Raw genomic sequence first — 18,483 nt, 5'->3', positions numbered from 1 at the left:
GATTTTTGTTCACCTTATACAGTAGAAAAAAAATCATTTAGGATCTTGCATTATCTTGGAATCATCATAGAAGTTTTAGATTTTTAAGGCCGTTAAGGAGCATTTTGGCAACGTTTCTTGATAAACTCATTCGTGGTTTGGCTCCTTCATACTGAATGAATTTCCCTCTAAAGTTAGAATATAGTTGGATAGTGGAAAATAAGGAACATCTTCTATGTGAAGGTGATCTTCTACCTTCAAAAATATTCATACTTGCCAATAAGTTTCTTTATTTTCCTGGCACATTCAGCAAGAAGGACTCAAGCACAAGGGATCCAAAACACTTTGTAATGATCACTGCCAATCAATCACACCAAATCTGTGAAGCCTAACGTTGGTTTTTATTTTTCATAAATGCATCTGCAGCTGTTTGTGAATTATAACAAGACTTTTTTCCTTCTTTTTCTTACTGCAGGGACAGATTTTGTTGGTGTGGTTTAGGGGCTGCTCTCTGGTGAGATCGTTTTGATTGGAGTCAGGTTTAGTTGGAAAGTACCTGCAGTGTGATGAGGCTGCAGCCTTAAAATGTATGAGCACACTGATAATACACGGCTCTACATTATCAAACTGATGGATGGATTGAAATGTATAAAGATATTTTGTTGATTTATCTCATCTGTTGAAGTTTCTCTTTCAGTTTCGTCTTGTTTGATTTACAGAAGTGTTGCTATGATTTTCTTGTAATTTTTAAGAATATTTTTTTTACTCTTGAGCCCTTTTCTGCATGCAGGTTTTACCAACCATCCCCAACCACCCGATATTAACGCCAATTTCTCCTGTTACTGTTCTAACTGTGTTGCAACGAATCAGTATTTTTGGATTAATGGCTGCATTCAGCCGTGTTGCTGAATAGTGAGAGGAAAGTAGCTGCAGGGAATTCTGAGCAGCAATGAGAGGAGATTTTCTGGGCGAAAGAGGTCTTATGTAAATGAAGCTGCTGAGTGTATCGTTCAAAGCATCATCCTGCAGCTGTGGTCTGGTTCCTAAAAAAACATGTGCAACCCAGTCGACAGTTACATCCTCTCGTTGTCATTCACACAACCAGTGAGAATAAGAAACAGATTGCTGAGTCATGACTTAGCAACGCTGAATGTGTGGCTCATTACTTGACGAGTGCCTCTGAGTGAATTTTTCCATTAAGTGAAATGTTTCGACGGCATATTCTCAGTGTCAAAGCTGTGATTACTCCTGTTATATAATATGTTGCAAGATCATTCATATCCCTGAAACGTTTTCACATTTCGTCATGTTTACAACCAAAAACTTCAGTGCAACTTATTGGGATTTTACGTGACGGGGAACAAAAAAGAAGTGCGTCTATGCAAAGTAGAAGATTTCTTAAGTGTGGTTTGTCTTTGTACTCAACCTTTTTGCCAATTGTAAACTGGTGGAACAGTTTAAACTAGAGTTAGGTCATGAAACAATATTCCAGGTTTTGAACATCTCCCAGAGCATTAATTAACCTGAATATGAAATGAGGATGGAGGTTGTGGCTGAAACCTGCCAAACGCTGAAATGTGAACAACCTCAAGAGATGTGAATGCTTTAGTACAGCACTATATTTTAACAGTAAGAATTTCAACAGAAAGGAAAGAGAGCATAAAAATGTGCTTTAAAGATAAAACAAAACAAAAAGACAAACAATAAGCAAAAAACGACTCTTGAATAATTATCAAGTGGTTTTATGCGTTTAGGTTTGACACTACAAACCTGCTGTGATGATACTTCTGCCAGGACATCTAATTAGTTCAAAGAAAGCATGTGGTGCAGAAATAATACCATTCATTGTAAAGCAGATATTTTTAGCATTAAATATGCTATACTTTCAATGTGAATTTTCTACGTCAGAGTAAGTCAGTCCAGTCAGGTCACATACTGCACTTTAACATTACTTTTCAGTAAGATGCCACTCTCAAGATATTGAAATATTCAGGAACAAATTCAGTGACAAAACCAGCAACAGAAAACGCTTTGGCCTTGGCGGCAAAGAAATAACATCTTGATTGTGAGAAACTCTGCACTCACGACACACATAGTAGACAAATATTCTCGTCCATCTCGGCATGTCTCCTTCCATAGACACAATCAAACACTATTTAGCATCATACTCTTTGCCCTGTAGCTTCATCTCCCCTGCCAGCATCATGTCTGGCCAGGTCACAGCATGTGGCAGCCTGCAGGCATCAGATTGACCTTTTCCGCACTGAGCAGCACCAACCAGACCTCTCAGACTACCACAAACCGCCCGGGGTGCTCAACATTATACTCTCACAAAATAAACATGCCGAACAGAGAGTCTCTTTGGAGGCGACCTAATTGCCCTTTCCCAGCAGCACCTGTTCGATGCGACTTGGCTCGACGCTACTCAGCCATAAGGGTTTTCCGCTAGCAACGGCTACATGGTACCAGGCGCTTCGTTAGCGCAATTATTTCGATTGGGTTCCAACTATGCTGACGTGGGTTGAAGATGCAACGTTGGAAGATCGTCGGTCCCTGATTGGGTAGAAGAAAGAGTCACTGTTTGTTTCCAGCCATTTCCTGTACGTCTTCAGTGTTTCATCATCATCTTTTTTGAGTCAGACAAAAAGCCACAGACTGAGCAGACTGGTTACCGTGGCTCCCATGTCCGCATTGTTGTGATGCATTTATTCCACATATAGATCACATTTTTTAACTTTTCGAACTGGGGCGGCTCACGATAAAGGATTGAGTTTTTAACAGCCCTTACTGATAATTACTGACAACAACATTTTAGACAGGGATGAGGGAGTATTTAGAGAAAAAGGTTTTCCAATATTGAAGCAAACAGTTATCAGTGGCATGACAGCCACAAAGAGTAGGCCGTTAGGTGTAGGTCCAGTGAGTTTAATAAATGTTTTATGGCCACAATGGACTGAACACAGTGGCGATCCGTAGAACTCGGACTTAAAGCGATCTTTTCTCTTTCACTGCTCATAAAATCACTAGATAAATGTTCTGTGATGCCAGCTGCATTTTATTTCTCCATCTCAATTTTGGCATCATACCAGAGAAATATCTCAGTAAAAGAACGAAGATATTTGTTTTGTTTTTTTTTTGTTTTTTTTCTGTAGCCACATTTCCCTCAGCTGTTGTTTGTGAAATCTCTTCCTGGTAGCAGAAATAGGAATGCTACTCAGGGGACTATTTGTGTGTGTGTTCGTTGTCTTCTTCCCACAGTAATGCTAAATATTGACGCTGAGCTGGGGAAAATTTTCAACAGAAACTGTAACGAGGCAAATGAGTCACCGACATTAACTTCAACCTGCAGAGCCTCCAATGCTCTCGCACAGATTTGGACCAAACAAACTGGATTCAAAACATAAGAAGTCAATCACTTTGAATTTATGTTGTTGCATAGCTGCTATGAAAGTGACTGATCAGCGAGTAACAAGACATGGATGCAGGGTGTGTAAAAACGTATTCACAGCGGACTCACCTAGTCCCAAGCACGACACTCTGAGCCCAGACTTCCCAAGGTTCCTGTGTGAACAGAAAAAAAAAAAAGAATCAAGATCAGCGTATCTACAAAAGTCAAATTGATCTTATTTGTATTTGTTCATGTAGAATCAATGCAAATGAATGTATGGATTTGTCAAAACAAATTCTTGAAGACATTTGTTATGACATCCAGTAATTGTTTTATTTCAATCAATCATCAAACAGTCAATCAATTTAATCTCTGAAGCATCCTTCATGCTGGAGGCAGCTCGCTGGAAACACGTAATAAAAGGTATTTCTGAGCTGGGTTTGAACCATCACAGTCTGCAGGTGCAAATACCAGAGCTGTGAAGTAAATAGAAACTGGTGGGATACTCCCTGTTCCTCCCCTCTTTGTAAGAGGGCTAGTGGATATTAAAAGCAATGTACTTTCGTCTTTTCTTCACTTCCCTGCACTTCCCAGGGGAGTCATTGCTCAGATTCTTTGCTTAATTAATTAATAAAATAATATCAAATTGCATCTTGATTCGCTCTTGCCTGACTCAGCGCTTCACCGTAGGTACGATTTATTTATTCCCTTAACCAAATTTCAAATCACAAAACTGACGCAATAGAGGCTGATATGTAACAGAACAAACCAGAAGGCTATGGCATTGATTCTGACTATTATGACAACCATGAAACAGTTATTTGGGTTTTAATTTGTTTTGACAAGAAGGTCACCGTCACTTTCTTGACCCTGTAAACTGAGACTCAGACACTTTCAGGCATGTAGCATCTAGAAACTGGTCAGTAACACGACAGTGCCATCTCCACATTGTTCTTTGTATGGTGCTGGTGCATTAATTTGTAATATTACAATAATAGATGAGAGCATAATATGTGTTTTTTTAAGCTTTCCAAGCTAAGAGAAATATACTGTAGCAGTTTGAGTGTTTTTAAAAAATATATAAATTAGAGTGACATTTTGTGTTATTTTGGAACATATTTACTCTTCAAAATGGTAAGTGCATTTAGTTTTCCTCTTTTGTTGCCAGCTCAGTCCTCAGGGAAATGTTCATGGTACAGCACCACTCTCTGACGAGTTTTTTCCACCAGACTTTGTTCTTCTCATCTGTTCCCGCACTCTGCAAGCTATCCAAGTCATCTGCAATCAAGCCTTCGGGGCATTTATTGTCCCATCACATCAGCTTGCTCTAAAACTCTGTCCACCGGGTAGATGGCATGCAAACATACACACATACACACACCCCCACACGCACACACACACCACCACACACGCATTCAGACAGGAATCCCTGTGAGATGAGTGCTTCAACTTCCATTAATGGAGGACAGAGTAACACAATACTAAAAAACTTGACCTCGGTCTGAACCCAACTTTAAATCTTATCAGTTACACCACCCAACACTCCCCTTGGTTTTATCCAAGCATTCTTCCAACCATCCATCCATTTTTGTAACTACTCTGTCCTTCAGGATTGGGGATGGAGACTGCAGCTGAACAATAATAGCACTACAATCCAGATAATAAAAATACACATCGCAAAAAAAAAAAAAAAAAAAAGTTATTTACTGAGGTAGGGTAATGATTAATATGCTAGATATAAATGCATCGACTTTCCCACAGAAACTCCCATCAGCCATGGAAATGTGCACTGTGCTGTACATGTTGCTTTGTTAGGACTGAGCCTCGCTCCTCAAGTAGAAAACATTTCTAATGATAGAACACATGCACACCTGTAATGCAGACCTATATGATTCAAACAGGTGCAAAGCTGAAACCCCTGATCTAATTCATCAACCTGTAGGCAATACTCATGGGAGAACAACAACTTTATTCACATATTATTTTAGGACGTTTATTTTTAGGACATTGTATAAACTGTGAAGAAATACACAGCATAACTGTTCATAAAAAAATATTCAATATAAACCAGTACAGAGTGCTGCTATAAACCTGTTTAGAGTTAAAGTATTTCATCTTTGAGTTTATTTAAAGATGCAACTAAAGCACTAGTTGGAAGCGTCAAGTCACATTTTCTTTATGCCAATAAGAAACTTTTTTTTTTAATCTAAAACTGCAGTTATATATGTGATTTGGTTTCACTTAACCATCATATGCAATCATCCAGTTCGCTGATTGAACAGTACTTTATCCACAGCTGCAAGGATTCTCAAATGTTTTTGCTCCAAAGTCAAATTACAAATTTAAGACTAAATCGTCCAGCTGCAATGCTGGTGCAGCCCCTATGCTATAAAGGTCAACTTTAAAGAAGAAGAAAAAAAAACCCTAAACAAGTATTAATATAAACTGTTTCTGAGGGCTGCACAGTGGTGCAGTTGGTAGAGCTGTTGCCTTGCAGCAAGAAGGTTCTGGGTTCGATTCCCGGCCCCGGTCTTCCTGCATGGAGTTTGCATGTTCTCCTGTGCATGCGTGGGTTTTCTCCGGGTACTCCGGTTTCCTCCCACAGTCCAAAAACATGACTGTCAGGTTAATTGGCCTCTCCAAATTGCCCCTAGGTGTGAGTGGGTGTGTGCATGGTTGTGTGTCCTGTTYGTCTCYGTGTTGCCCTGCGACAGACTGGCAACCTGTCCAGGGTGAACCCCGCCACTCGCCCGGAACGTTAGCTGGAGATAGGCACCAGCAACCCTCCTGACCCCACTGAGGGACAAGGGTGTAAAGATAACGGATGGATGGATGTTTCTGTGGAGATGTGATTTTTTTTTCCTTCTGAATAAATCAAGCAGTTTAAAAGAACATAAAATATTTGAGGGGAAAAAAGGATAGAAATCTTCAAAGTAAGACCATGAACTTTCAGCTGCTTTTATTCACTGCTCCAATTTTTTTACACAGCTAGCACTTCCAGCTTATAAAATAAGCTGGAAGTGCTAAAACCTGACAAGGTAAGGATGGACGTCAGAACTGGAGCAGAAAACGTGTCGACCTCAACACCAGAATGAAACTCCTATTTCATTCAAATTGTCTTCATGGATTTTGCAACAAAATGTGAACATAGTATTTGTTTTTTTGCTGAGGCTTAACAGCTTACAAGTGCCAAAATACTGAAGGAGAGCAAACTTATTTTCAGCTGCATTTTGTATGTAGGAGGACGGATGTTGAGGGGAGAAACCCAAATGTGATTGGTATCAGAGTGACATGTTTATGTTAGCTCATCTGTCAGTCAAACGCAGCCTGAAAACTCGAGTTTCCAGACATTTGAAGTCCCTGTTCACCAGTGGAACTGCTCCATATTCTGCTCTTTCTGGGGTTAGAAGACCTTGGGTCATTGTCTGAGCGCTCCAGTCTAATGTGTGTGGACTTTTCTGTTTGCACATGCGCTTCACTTCCAAACAGTGTGATAGTTACTGGAAGTTTTGAGTCACTGATCGTGTCAAACCATCCTCTGTTCTCACCCAGACAATGATGCATTTCAATGTTGTCAATGACTTGTTAATCTGATGTTTGACTTGAGCAATTTACTTATATAATGTCATATTAGCAAATAGGCCAGGGAACAAAGGCAAAAACAGCACTGTGACAATGTCATCTTCTCTTTTTATCTGCCAACAATGACAACTGAAAGTGTCTGGGTGAATACATACCACACCCTACACTTTTATTAGCAAAGATTTGTAAAATGACTTGTAATAAATCGATCTTTTAGTCCTGAATCCTAATCTCACAAATTGATGCCATTTGCGGCAGATAATTTAAGCAACTTCTTTTGGGAGTGTCAATTATTGTGCCACTAGACATTCTGAGAGCTTTTTACATGAGCTTAAGTTCAACTTGTAAACCTGAGTTCATAGTTCATAACTTGTGACAAAGCTCTGCCACACACACATTCAAAAGTTATATTATATTGTGACTCCTTTAACAACTTAAAACTTACTTCAGTGAGTCATTTTTAACAATTAACAGACTGACAGTGTGATTTACTTAAGTATTTGTAAGTTATTGATCGGTGTTTTCCCACTAACTTCACAAGAAACACACTAACATCAAAGTTGGTGTATTTCACAGTAAACAAAAAAGTTAAGGCAAAGTCAAACTCAAGGCCCAATGCAGCAAATGAAGAAATAATTATTCTCTCATCAGCTTGGTTATTCTGCTGAATTATGAAATCTCTCATTCACCTCTCAGAAGAGCAGATAAACCAGGAGAGAAAGGCGAGAATAGCTGCATAAATGGAGAATGTGGATTAAAGAACAGAATAAAATGCTACCAATTGGAGGATAAAATACAAGCAAAATTCCCCTAATTTTAAAACCTTTTTTAAAAAACAGACTCAAATACTCAAAACTGCTTAAAGCTGGACATATTTAACTAGTCCATCACCACTAAACTCACTCACTGATACAACCATCCTCATACATCAAATATGAGCTGAAACGTGAAACCCCAATAGCTTCCTTTCCAAAAGGACCAACAATGAGGCCATTCATCTCCTCTTAAACATGTCTTCATGATGATGGACAGTAATGACTTCCTCTAATACCCCCAGCAATGTGGCAATATCATCTTCTCTTTTTATTTGCCAAATCACTTGTCCCAGCGCTCGCTCCCTCTCTCTCGCTCTTTCCTGCATCTCTGCAGTCGTCACCAGAGATCTAAAACAGATTCGCCCATTAGTTCCCCCTTGACAGTGCTTAAAAAAAAAAAAGAAGTAAACAAAGGCAATGCCTTCAGTTTGCATTTTAACCAGATTAGATTTTGGTAGACAGATGATGGAAGCCGACCCAGAAGCTCAGAGGGAAGGCTCCAAATGTGGCAACTGGCTTCAATGTTAAGGGACGAGGTGACAGGCAGCATTTTAGTTTATAATTAATCTTGTCGTGAGATTAAAATGTTTGTAGGATTCGGCATTTATCCATGCGAGCAAGTCACTTAGTGTTTTTCAACTTTATTGGAAGCCAAAGACAGGCTGATGCCATGAGGCTTTTCAGAGCTTGTCAGTGTCTCGACTTGAATATTTTATCTTGCGTCCTCAAAGTATTTCGAAGAAAAGTATCCCCTACTTTATAACTTTCTTCAAAAAAATTGTCACAATCAGGAAACTTTATTGTATTTTGCTGGCATTTTAAGAGATTGACTAACATAAATGTGTGCATAACTGGAATGTGTAATTGAAATGTGTGCCTGCGTTTGTATCCAAACCGTTTTAATCTAAGTACCTAAATACCCCTAAATAAACTCCTATGCCCTTATTAGTAAAGAGGGAAAGGAGAACATTAGCCAGAAAAGCAGCCAAGAGGATTTTGGTAACTCTGAAGTTCATCAGCGAACCACAGCCCAGGTGGGACAATTGTTTGACAGGAAAACTTTGATTCACACATTACACAAACATGGCCTTTATGGAAAAGTGTCAAGAAGCTGAATGACGACCATTAGGAATCATTTAAATTGAGAATCTGTGCTCAGAAAGAAAAACAATGGACACAGATGTTTTCCATACAACCTGACTGAGCTTTGGCTATTTTGATGAAGGCCAGCCTTAGAGAGAGAGAGAGAGAAAGAGAATGGCAGAAGGGGGCGAGGGATAATAGGGGAATTAGGAAAATGAAACTGAAGCAAATAACTAAACACGGGATCTAAAATAAGACTGAGCAGAACAAGACTGAGCAAATTTAAAAAAGGGGAGATTGGGAAGATATACTAAGTGGAAGACAAATCCAAAACTCAAGAACTGAACCAACTAAAAATAAACTGGAGTAGGAGAAATAACAAGAATAAGAAAATAAGAAAAGCAGAAGTTTACAACCAGAAGAGATAAGACACAGACCATAGAGGATTTAGTAGTGAAAATGTACATTTTAAAATTTACTATGCACATTCCATAGTAAAGGTAAGGTGTCTTAAAAGTTTTCACTCTTAAGACACCTTAAAATGCAGCAGAATTGGTAAATAAATTATATTCCATTCACTCTGTGGCAAAGACATTCTTGTGAGCGACAAGTTATTGCAATCTAAATTGCTTCAATTATGAAGAAAAGAAAGCCATCTATGGATAATTATCATTCTTTGTGGACTAATTATCCAGGACTTTTTAATTGACTCAGTAAACATGAATGGGACAGCGATGACTGGTATAAAGCAGGAAAAGCAATAAAATATTTGGTGGAATCCAGTGATTTATTACAGCTGTGAGATGCAGTGTGCAGGTAATAAAACAAGAAACAAACATATCTTTCAAAGTCAGCGTGCTATTTCTGTATATTTACAGAAATGTCTAAAACCAAAAGATACACATAACATATTTTTTAAAAATTAGACATATGCTCATTTTATATTTCAGTTCACTTATCCTTCCAGTACTAACCTGACAAATTAGAGCCAAAGGAATCCCATCACACTTTGTCCCACTGTGGTAAATTATGTTTGCTAATCATTTATGTGCTTGATTTTGGAAATGCTTTGTTCAAGCAGCAGTTAACAAATTTCAATGATTAGTCATTTCGAAAATATGCAAGATTATGGACATCAGTGTTAATCTGTCAAAAAATACAATTCACTCTTCTAATGTTGCAGAGTGTCCAAGCATTATTTTCCTGGATGTGTGTCTCCCAGTATGCTGCACACTTGATCACAGATTTTCCTAGTTTTGTTTAAACGCACATCTCTAAAACTCACCAAAAAGAGATCAAATTATACTGTATATATATTTATATATAATCTAAAGAGCTCTGTAAATTTTTTTGTGACCTCTGTACTTGGTGTGACCACGTGCACTTTGTAAATTAATGTGTCAGAGAGAGTGTGTGAATATAATTGTCTGTTTTTTTCCTCTCTTTTGTATTAAAATGAGCATTGAATAATATAAAGGTCTGAAACGGAGACTGGCACACTACTCAAGAAAAATTTTTTAAATTTTAGCTGAAACATGAGATTAAAGAACAAAACACACCATTCATGGAACAGTTATGACTGAATTAGATGCAACATTAATATACCTGGGACACATTTCTAATATTGTTTTTTATTTTGAACAAATTTTGTTCAGAAAATTATTTCCTGTAAAGAAAATGATTTCAAGATCTATTCTCCAAACCGACGCACAGGAGATATGCAGCTACCTTAAGGACAAAATTGCAAGATTTTATGCGTTTCCCTGCATGTCGGGCATGCATGTGGTAATACTTGTCTTCATATGTAAGCTGAGCTGTCTGTGAACTAAAGGGCAATTTCAGCAACAGTTTTCCATTTCATACCTATCAAAGTCTTAAAATTTATTGAGTGGAAAGTGACGCCTACATCCAGTCAGAGCAATGTTCTAGAAATATAAAAGCCGTCGCCCAGCAAGCCGAGCAGGATAATGGGACTGACAGGACAGCGTGATACGTCTTTTGTCCTTCACAGTTGCCGCTGAAACATAAACTGTGACAAGAGCAGCAATGGAAAGTCTGTGGAGGCTCTGTGTACATGTCGACATGTGTCTGGGATTTTGTTTTGGGACGTGCAAATATACAATGCGTTTTTTTTTTAATAATATTCCGTCTTTGCAGGAAGGGGAATGCTACGTGCAGAAGTAAAGTCAAGCTGCACAAGCATTTGCTACCTTACAGAGTTCTTCTTTCATTGATTTTTTTTTTATTTAGCATACTTAAATATTTCAGATCCTCAAAATATTAGATAAAAAAATCTGTTAAGTAGAAAAATTCTATCTATATCAACTTGGTCCTATGTGGAAATGTAATTAGTCCCCCGTTAAATGATGAGATAAACACATTTTCTGGTAAAGATAAAAAAAAAACCTTAACAATGGACAGGCGACCTGTTCAGGTTGTGCCCATTTGGGTTATGCAACAGTGAAGTTTTTATTTAAAGAGCCTCATTTTGTCAGGTTATCGTCGCTGATATTATTTTTTGGAATGATCAAAACTATTTAAGTGTAATAAGGAATAAAGAACAGGATACAGGATATCTCTAAGATGGTGAAAACTTTTTCACAGCTCTAAATTAATTCTCTTTTGACCTTTATTATGCTTAAGGATAGTAGGAATAGAAACATGTTAAACATTTAAGCTCTAGTCCATCTGACTAAAAACTGAGGTTACTTGTTCGAAGGCCAACATGGACACAAGCATCAGTTTAGGGAAAACATTACGAACAAGCGGAGCGCTGTAATTAATCCCCCGCGGTAACCCATAGCGATAACAGCTGTAATGGATCATCCTGTTTCCACCTCCATCTTTTTAGCTCCGCTGTAACGTGGCTGTTGTCCTGGTGGTCCTCTTATTATGACAAACACACATCCAGCACCTCTCGACTTCCATCCAGAGGCAAATCTGCATTAGGACGCGTACTCAAAATGCTAATTGCTCCCAGCTCACAGAGTATTTGCAAACATGCTGATGGTGTAACAGAGGTTAAGACAGGAATTATAAACAGAGGATTTTTAATAAGGTCCTAATGGAGTCACGCATGCGCAAATAATAACCAGTGATCGCATGTTGCTGGCACATTAGGAACAAAACCAAGCACACCCCTAATTGTGTGTGCAGTGTCTCAGGAAGGCTGCGTGGGCAAAACATCCTCACATTTCAGACCTCAATCACCCCATCAAGCTATAGGATCTAATATTTGCAGTCGAGAGACCGTCCCTCTCGGCTGCAGAGCCTGACTGCTTCCCTAAGCTGTGTGAGCCCGGTAAAACGAGATGAAAGCAATTTAAACTAACCGGGATGCATAACACTATTTCCTCAGCTGCACTCTAATCATTTTTCCCTCTTTGCTCTCTGTTGCAACATCTAAACCAATTTCTACGTACATCATTCTACAAAGTTCCTCAGCTGCCTCCAAGAAGCATGCAAAGCAGATCGTTTAAGTTCTCGGAGTCACTATATCACATCCGTTCATTACGCTTATACAATAGAAAAGGTGAATTTCTAATTTTAAGGGTGAATAAGACCATTTTTATGAACATGGCAATCAGCTAGAGTTGAGAAATAAAACCAAGATCAGTTTAAAGAGGTTCAGAATCTGAATTCTGTTCAGATCCACAGAAAGTAGATGTGAAGTAGTTACTACGAAAAACAAACTGGCAACGCTGATCAACCTTGGTTTGTTTGGTGTTTTGTACACGTGTAAACAATAGTAAAAATAATGTTGCTAAGCATGACTTTTTCTGAATATTAGCAGCATAAAAAAGTATAGACTTCACATGGTATATTTAGGTAAAAAGTAAAAACAAAAAGAAGACGTTTTGATTATTTTGGGGAGTAAATGACATCAAGGTTGTGTTTGAGTAAAACATTGCTTTAGTAATGACTTTCCTCAAAGATGACTCAGAGCTGGAAGGCAAACCAAGATAAGGAAAACAAATGAGATTCTTCACAGCGACCACATTCCCCTTCAGCAAAATCTGGAAAAAGGAAACACACACACAGACACACACACACAAACCACTCTGAGGTGACTCTCTGTTAAGGCTGTTTTGGGTCTGTAGGTGTTGTCTTATTCAGTACCACAGTGAGAATTATTTTATGATCTTAAACGAGGAAAAAAATGTGAAAATGGAATAAAATGTCTATTTTTTTCAGTTTCTTTTGCCAAATCATTTTAACTGGTCATTTAATCTTGTTGTTTTTAATCTTATAAAGATTGGGAAAGAAACACCTTACATAAAATATTAACTATATAGGACATAAATCTGATTAGGTCAGTTTGATAAAGAGAAAGTTACCAAACCTCTAACATTTTTACATTTTGTCATATTCCAGCAAGAAACTTCAATGTATTTTAATCGGGAATTTATGTGAAAGGCCAACTCAAAGCAGTATTTTTCAGCTTGGTGAAATTTATCTCCAGAAGTGATTTCTAATTGCTTTCAGCTCTTATTCTAAACTAAAGGCTTTTTTGGTACATTGAGCCCCAGATATGAGGCTTAGTGTTTAGAGTTGCCATATTTCCATGTTTGAGATGCTGATTTGGATGTTAAGAAAGGAATTAGTTCTCAAGTTCCTAAGGTATTACCAAGGCCTTTACCAATTAGAACATTTTTGACTAGAAGCACTTTAGGTAGAGAAGACAAAAGATGATGAGCAGGATTTTATTTTTGCGCATAAAAACAGCAAAAATAAAACCTGGTCCATCCTGGTTTCTTAATGTATTAGTGTCTTTAAGACAGTTTGTGATTTGTAAAACCTTTGCCGTATTAGTGAGAACATGAGGATGGTTGGTGTTTCCGAAAGCACTATAATAGTCTTGTCTTAATAATCCAATATTGTGTATAATCTCCTGAGCTCAGTCGATCAATTCAGCCGTAGCGCTGTCTCCAGATAATCTCATCTGGTTTGCTACTTATTGTTCAGTGGGAAATCACAGAATGTGATGTACTGCTTCGTGTGCATTTAGTTGGTATTTCCTGTCACAATTACTTCTCTGGATTTTGAAAGAAAAAGAAAACTATAACATGTGTAGCACCGCTGCAGCGGATTCCTTTCGGATTAAAACTGAAGATGCTTCTCGCGGCATCCCTTCTCATCAGACTCAGGAAAACACTAATCCAGTTTAAATGAGTATTAGAATGTCATTCCGCCTGAAGTTTTTTCTTCGTCTTGCAAATAAATTAAGAATTACCAGACTTCTTTAAAAAGTAAACCTTTAAAATAGAGCACAGAGAGAAGTCGACTCAAACATCCGTCTTCATACATGATCTTGAGTCACTCTCTGCATAATATGCATGACCAGCAGAATACATACAGAAGCTCTGCCAACAGTGAGTAAGGGCGTCAATTTAATGGAAACAGACGAGAAGTCAGACACTTAGTGATGAGTCTGCATCACGCATGATGACATTTATAAAATGAAGGAACTGTGACAGGTCAAAGGCTGGGAAATATAAACAGAGCTGGGATTTCTTCCACTCATACCTGCACATTTCTTTTGATGCATTCGGACCCTGTAGGGGCATAGACCGAGAACAGAACCACCTAAAGCAGAGATATGCTTCATGTTGTAAGAGTTTAGTAAATATTAAGCAGCACGCATGTTCAAGAAAATATAATTTCACATTTACCTTTCCAACTCTGAACACCACGTTAAACTTGAAACTAACTTTATTTTATGGGATTTATATGCTTAAATGTCCTAAATAATTAATTTTTCAGATTTTGGCCTGTAGATACTGAAGTCAGAGAAGATTATTAATAATTAATTATTAGTTAACTCATATTTTCAGTAGCTTTTGAGAGGATGTTAAACTGAACCTTTAGAGTTTGCATCCAGTGAATGAATAATAACTAAATCCCAAAAGGTAAATGGTTGAGGTTTTTAAACTGCTTACCTAGAGTAATCAATGGTTGGCGCAGACATCGTTGGTAGACAGATGTTTTAGTATAACAAGGTGGGACTTCCCTCTCAGCAGTCCCACCTGGGTGAAGATCTGGTTCGTTGTTCCAAGGGGCCTGAGAGAAAAGCTCATTACTTCTTCTGGATGTGAAGGTTGACAGTAAGGCAGAGCCTCCCTTCAAACACCCGGCAGTGAAGGTGAGGGAGGCCGAGAAGTGCGATCTCCTGACCATTTCACACTCTCAACCATTTATACTCTACCATTTTTAAAAGGCCAGCTGTCTTTATCAAATCAAATCAGCATTTTGCGGACGTTTTGCTGAGTTGCAGTGGGCATTGGTCAGCAGCGTCCCAGTTGACCAATTACTCATCTAGCTGGTTTTAGGTTTGACTTTCTTTCTTTGCCTCACTGCTTTCCAAGCGTGTTGGCCTGATTAGTCCCACCTGTGCTTAATTTTGTGAGTCTGTGCTGCATCCTGTGTGAGCCACATCATGTTTGCTCCTCCTCACAAGTGCCTCATATCCCGTCTGTATCTGTTACAGTTTTTTATGTATCGATTTGGTGTTTGTTTTTGCCGGCACATATTTGTAACTTGGAACGTTTGTTGATTTTTAATAAGCTGCTGTTGATTGAATCTGCCAGGCCAGATGTGTTCTTTTGAGTATATTACAATTTGTATGGTTTGTTAATTAAATCAGTCTGAAATTTAAGAGAGAAAAAATAATAATTTTGAAAGTTCAACATTCAGTATTTCTGACAGAAGCAGACTTTAATAATCAACAAAGCATGAAATATCACTTTCATCCATATAATTTGTTGTTGCATATTGTGATTAAGGCATTAATTTAAGCTTGTAATACATTAGGCATACTTTTAACAAAGCTATAATTATTTCACAACTAATAATAATGATTTTTAGGTTTTATTTTACATTTAAAGAGGGAAATCACTGATAATGGGATTCAGAGCATCCACCTTAAGTTGAATAGTGAGGACTGCTGTAAAGCTGCGATTTCAACTGAACTTCACAAGTCAGCAGCAACCGTTCTGCCTTTGGACTCATGTAGGAACAAACCCTCATAAAAGCACAGCATTTATAGGTCACTTGATCGTGAAAGCGTATTCCCACTCACAACAGAGCAGAGTCAGCGCGAGGGTTACACTTTGGAGCACTAAATCCTGCAGAACAAAATCGAACTCAAAGAGTAATGTCTCAAGGATTCAGCTGAGAAGCAAAAAGATATCCTCGACCTAAAACACAAAGAGCTATTTATCACGGGGGAATGAAATATATTTGTTGCATTTTCAAGTAAACATGCACTGTAGAGAGTTGGAGCTTCATACCCTCCATTCTCACTCTATTGAAAGAATGTTTTAGTTTTTTAGAAAATGCATTTAATCATGCCTAAAAACGACAGACAGCAAAACGATATTCACATGTGAGTCAGATTGACAGAGGATACATGCAGGCGTTGATGAGCTGTTCAAGTGAAATCATATCTAAACTGAACTTTCACAGTACTAAGGTTGATCTTTATAAAATAAATGCAAATGTGCACTTGAAACAAAAAAAAAGCAAATTTGTCAAAAAGCAGATAAATATTTAAAACTTTCCTGCTAGAAATCTAGGTTAATTTTGATCAAATTGGTTTAGTTTAATAATAAAAATTTAGAAAAAATAAATAAAATGCATCCCAGAAGTTGCACTGAGACAGGACAACAGATGTGATAAAATTAAATCTGATCTTAGGACACCAGGAAAAGTCCTAGCCAGCACATTTTTTAGGCCTTCAGAGTGTGTGCTGTGGAGCAGCAGGAAGGGGAACAAAAATCGATGAATCCTGCAGAAAGTGTGCGCGAGAAACGCTCCGATGGATTTCCTTTAAGCTACTGCTTTTAGACTTCACTGCGCTGCCTGGCACACCAGATTCAGGTACATAGACACACAGGTAAATATGCAGTGTGTTCAAAGTGTGCAGACTGATATGCATTCCCAACAGAAATGGCACATGCACACGTACTGCACCTAAAGTGCAAGCTCAGTTAAAATGGACGGTTTAATGAATGTCACAAAACTGCTGCGGGACATAAAGTCTGTGATGTACTAGCAATAGGCCTGCCTGTGGACAGCTTTATGCAGGTTTTATTGTTTCTTATTGCTGTTTTAGGATTGTTGGGTCAGTCTGAAGGTGCCAATTGAGCACACTTAAGAATCATAAAATAAAATGCATTTTGGCATATGGATAATGCTCCAGTAATCACATGAAAAAATTTATTAAACATATCTAAAGAACAATGTATGTTTGAAGAGGTGCTATTTTCTGCTTCGTAGATACATCCTTCCGACATAAAAAAAATCAATTTACAGTCTCGCATGAAAACTGAAGCAACAGTAGAAGCAGTAATATGAAGGCTCATTAATTTGACAAAAACAGTGTTGTTCTATAGGATTCATGTTTCTCATGAAGCTACAGCCAAAAAATGATGTTTGTATCGAGGTTTTAACCGATAGATCGAAACTAAATAGTACATTATAGTGAAGGAGAAGAAAAAAGTATTTAGTGGCTCTGTGTCAATAACTTAGAAAAGTTGCGATTCTTTTGGAGCATTTCTTCAGCAACTTTGAGATTTAGACTTTGAGTCAAGTCAGCTAAATGTTCAGGTTTGTCATTTGCTGGGGTGAACCTCTAAGATTGGTCTGTAGCCTCTGAAAGGACTTCCTAGCATTGCTCTACATTTAATTTCATGAATAGACTTTGACCAGCTTACTGTATCTGTTAAAAAAAACATCCCCAAAGCATGATGCTGCTACCACCATGCTTAACAGTTTGTGTGTTTAAAGTGATTTAGTTTTCTGCCCCACACTGCATTCATCATGGCTAAAACAGTCAGTCTGTCAATTTTATTTGAGCAGATCGCCTTATTTGTAGACTGATTTATCACACAAAATCTCAATGAAACACATTGAAGTTTGATACTGTAACTGTAAAGTTCGATACTGAAACACATATATAGACATATAAAGAATCCAAATCATTTTTACAACATGACCTTTACTAATGTACAAGTGGATTTACAATAAGCCTCCAGGACAAATAAAGATCCCATTAAAATGACCTATGATATGGAAGCATGTGCTCCATCCTCCTAACCTTGATTTATTAACTGTGCATATCTTCATTCTATATGCAAGAGTAACCGAAAGCGCAACATGCTGTGTTACATAAGAAGCTGTCCTTGCAAAATTTTCCCATCTGTATCTGGATGCATATGAGCAGAAGCATGCTGTACATGTGTCACACACACAGTGTTTGACAGTGAGTCATCTCGTGTAAGACATCACATCGCCTGCTGCCGCTTTGTCACGGCCTCATTGCATCATATTTAAAAAAAACAAAAAAACACTTGAGCAATGATTTCCAGTGTGCAGCATTATTACAGTAAGATATTTTATTTGGGAAAACCTTCAAATGCAGATGAGCTGTTTGTGAGCTTAAACCAAAAAAAGCTGCTAATAAAGCTATGAAAATCTTCAGAAATTAAAAAAAGTGTTTCCATTGCTTGCGTTGATCAAATTCAAATGGATGTATTATTAGATTAACGTTACAAGTGATTGTGACACAGAATGTTTCCTTTTATGATGAAGTGGTTTTTCACTAGTCTCTACGCCATTACAGGTTATGTTTTTCAA

General features: G+C 37.9%; 1 protein-coding gene across 5 annotated transcripts in view; it reads right to left on the bottom strand.

Moving 5' to 3' along the window:
* Positions 1-18,483, bottom strand: part of kcnab1a (potassium voltage-gated channel subfamily A regulatory beta subunit 1a) — a 97,335-nt gene that overhangs the window by 31,175 nt on the left and 47,677 nt on the right. For 4 of the 5 annotated variants that reach the window (XM_008425314.2, XM_008425315.2, XM_008425316.2 and 1 more), the window contains one exon: positions 3,497-3,540. In XM_008425314.2, coding sequence (XP_008423536.1) covers positions 3,497-3,540 — 44 coding nt within the window. Of the gene's footprint in view, positions 1-3,496; positions 3,541-14,786; positions 14,886-18,483 lie in introns of those variants that run through there. The other variant, XM_008425317.2, reaches the window with a different exon arrangement.

The sequence above is a fragment of the Poecilia reticulata genome, linkage group LG13 (assembly GCF_000633615.1).
Source record: "Poecilia reticulata strain Guanapo linkage group LG13, Guppy_female_1.0+MT, whole genome shotgun sequence".
NCBI lineage: Eukaryota > Metazoa > Chordata > Actinopteri > Cyprinodontiformes > Poeciliidae > Poecilia > Poecilia reticulata.
Note: the sequence above shows the minus strand (reverse complement) of the source record. Positions and strands in the feature narration are given on the sequence as shown.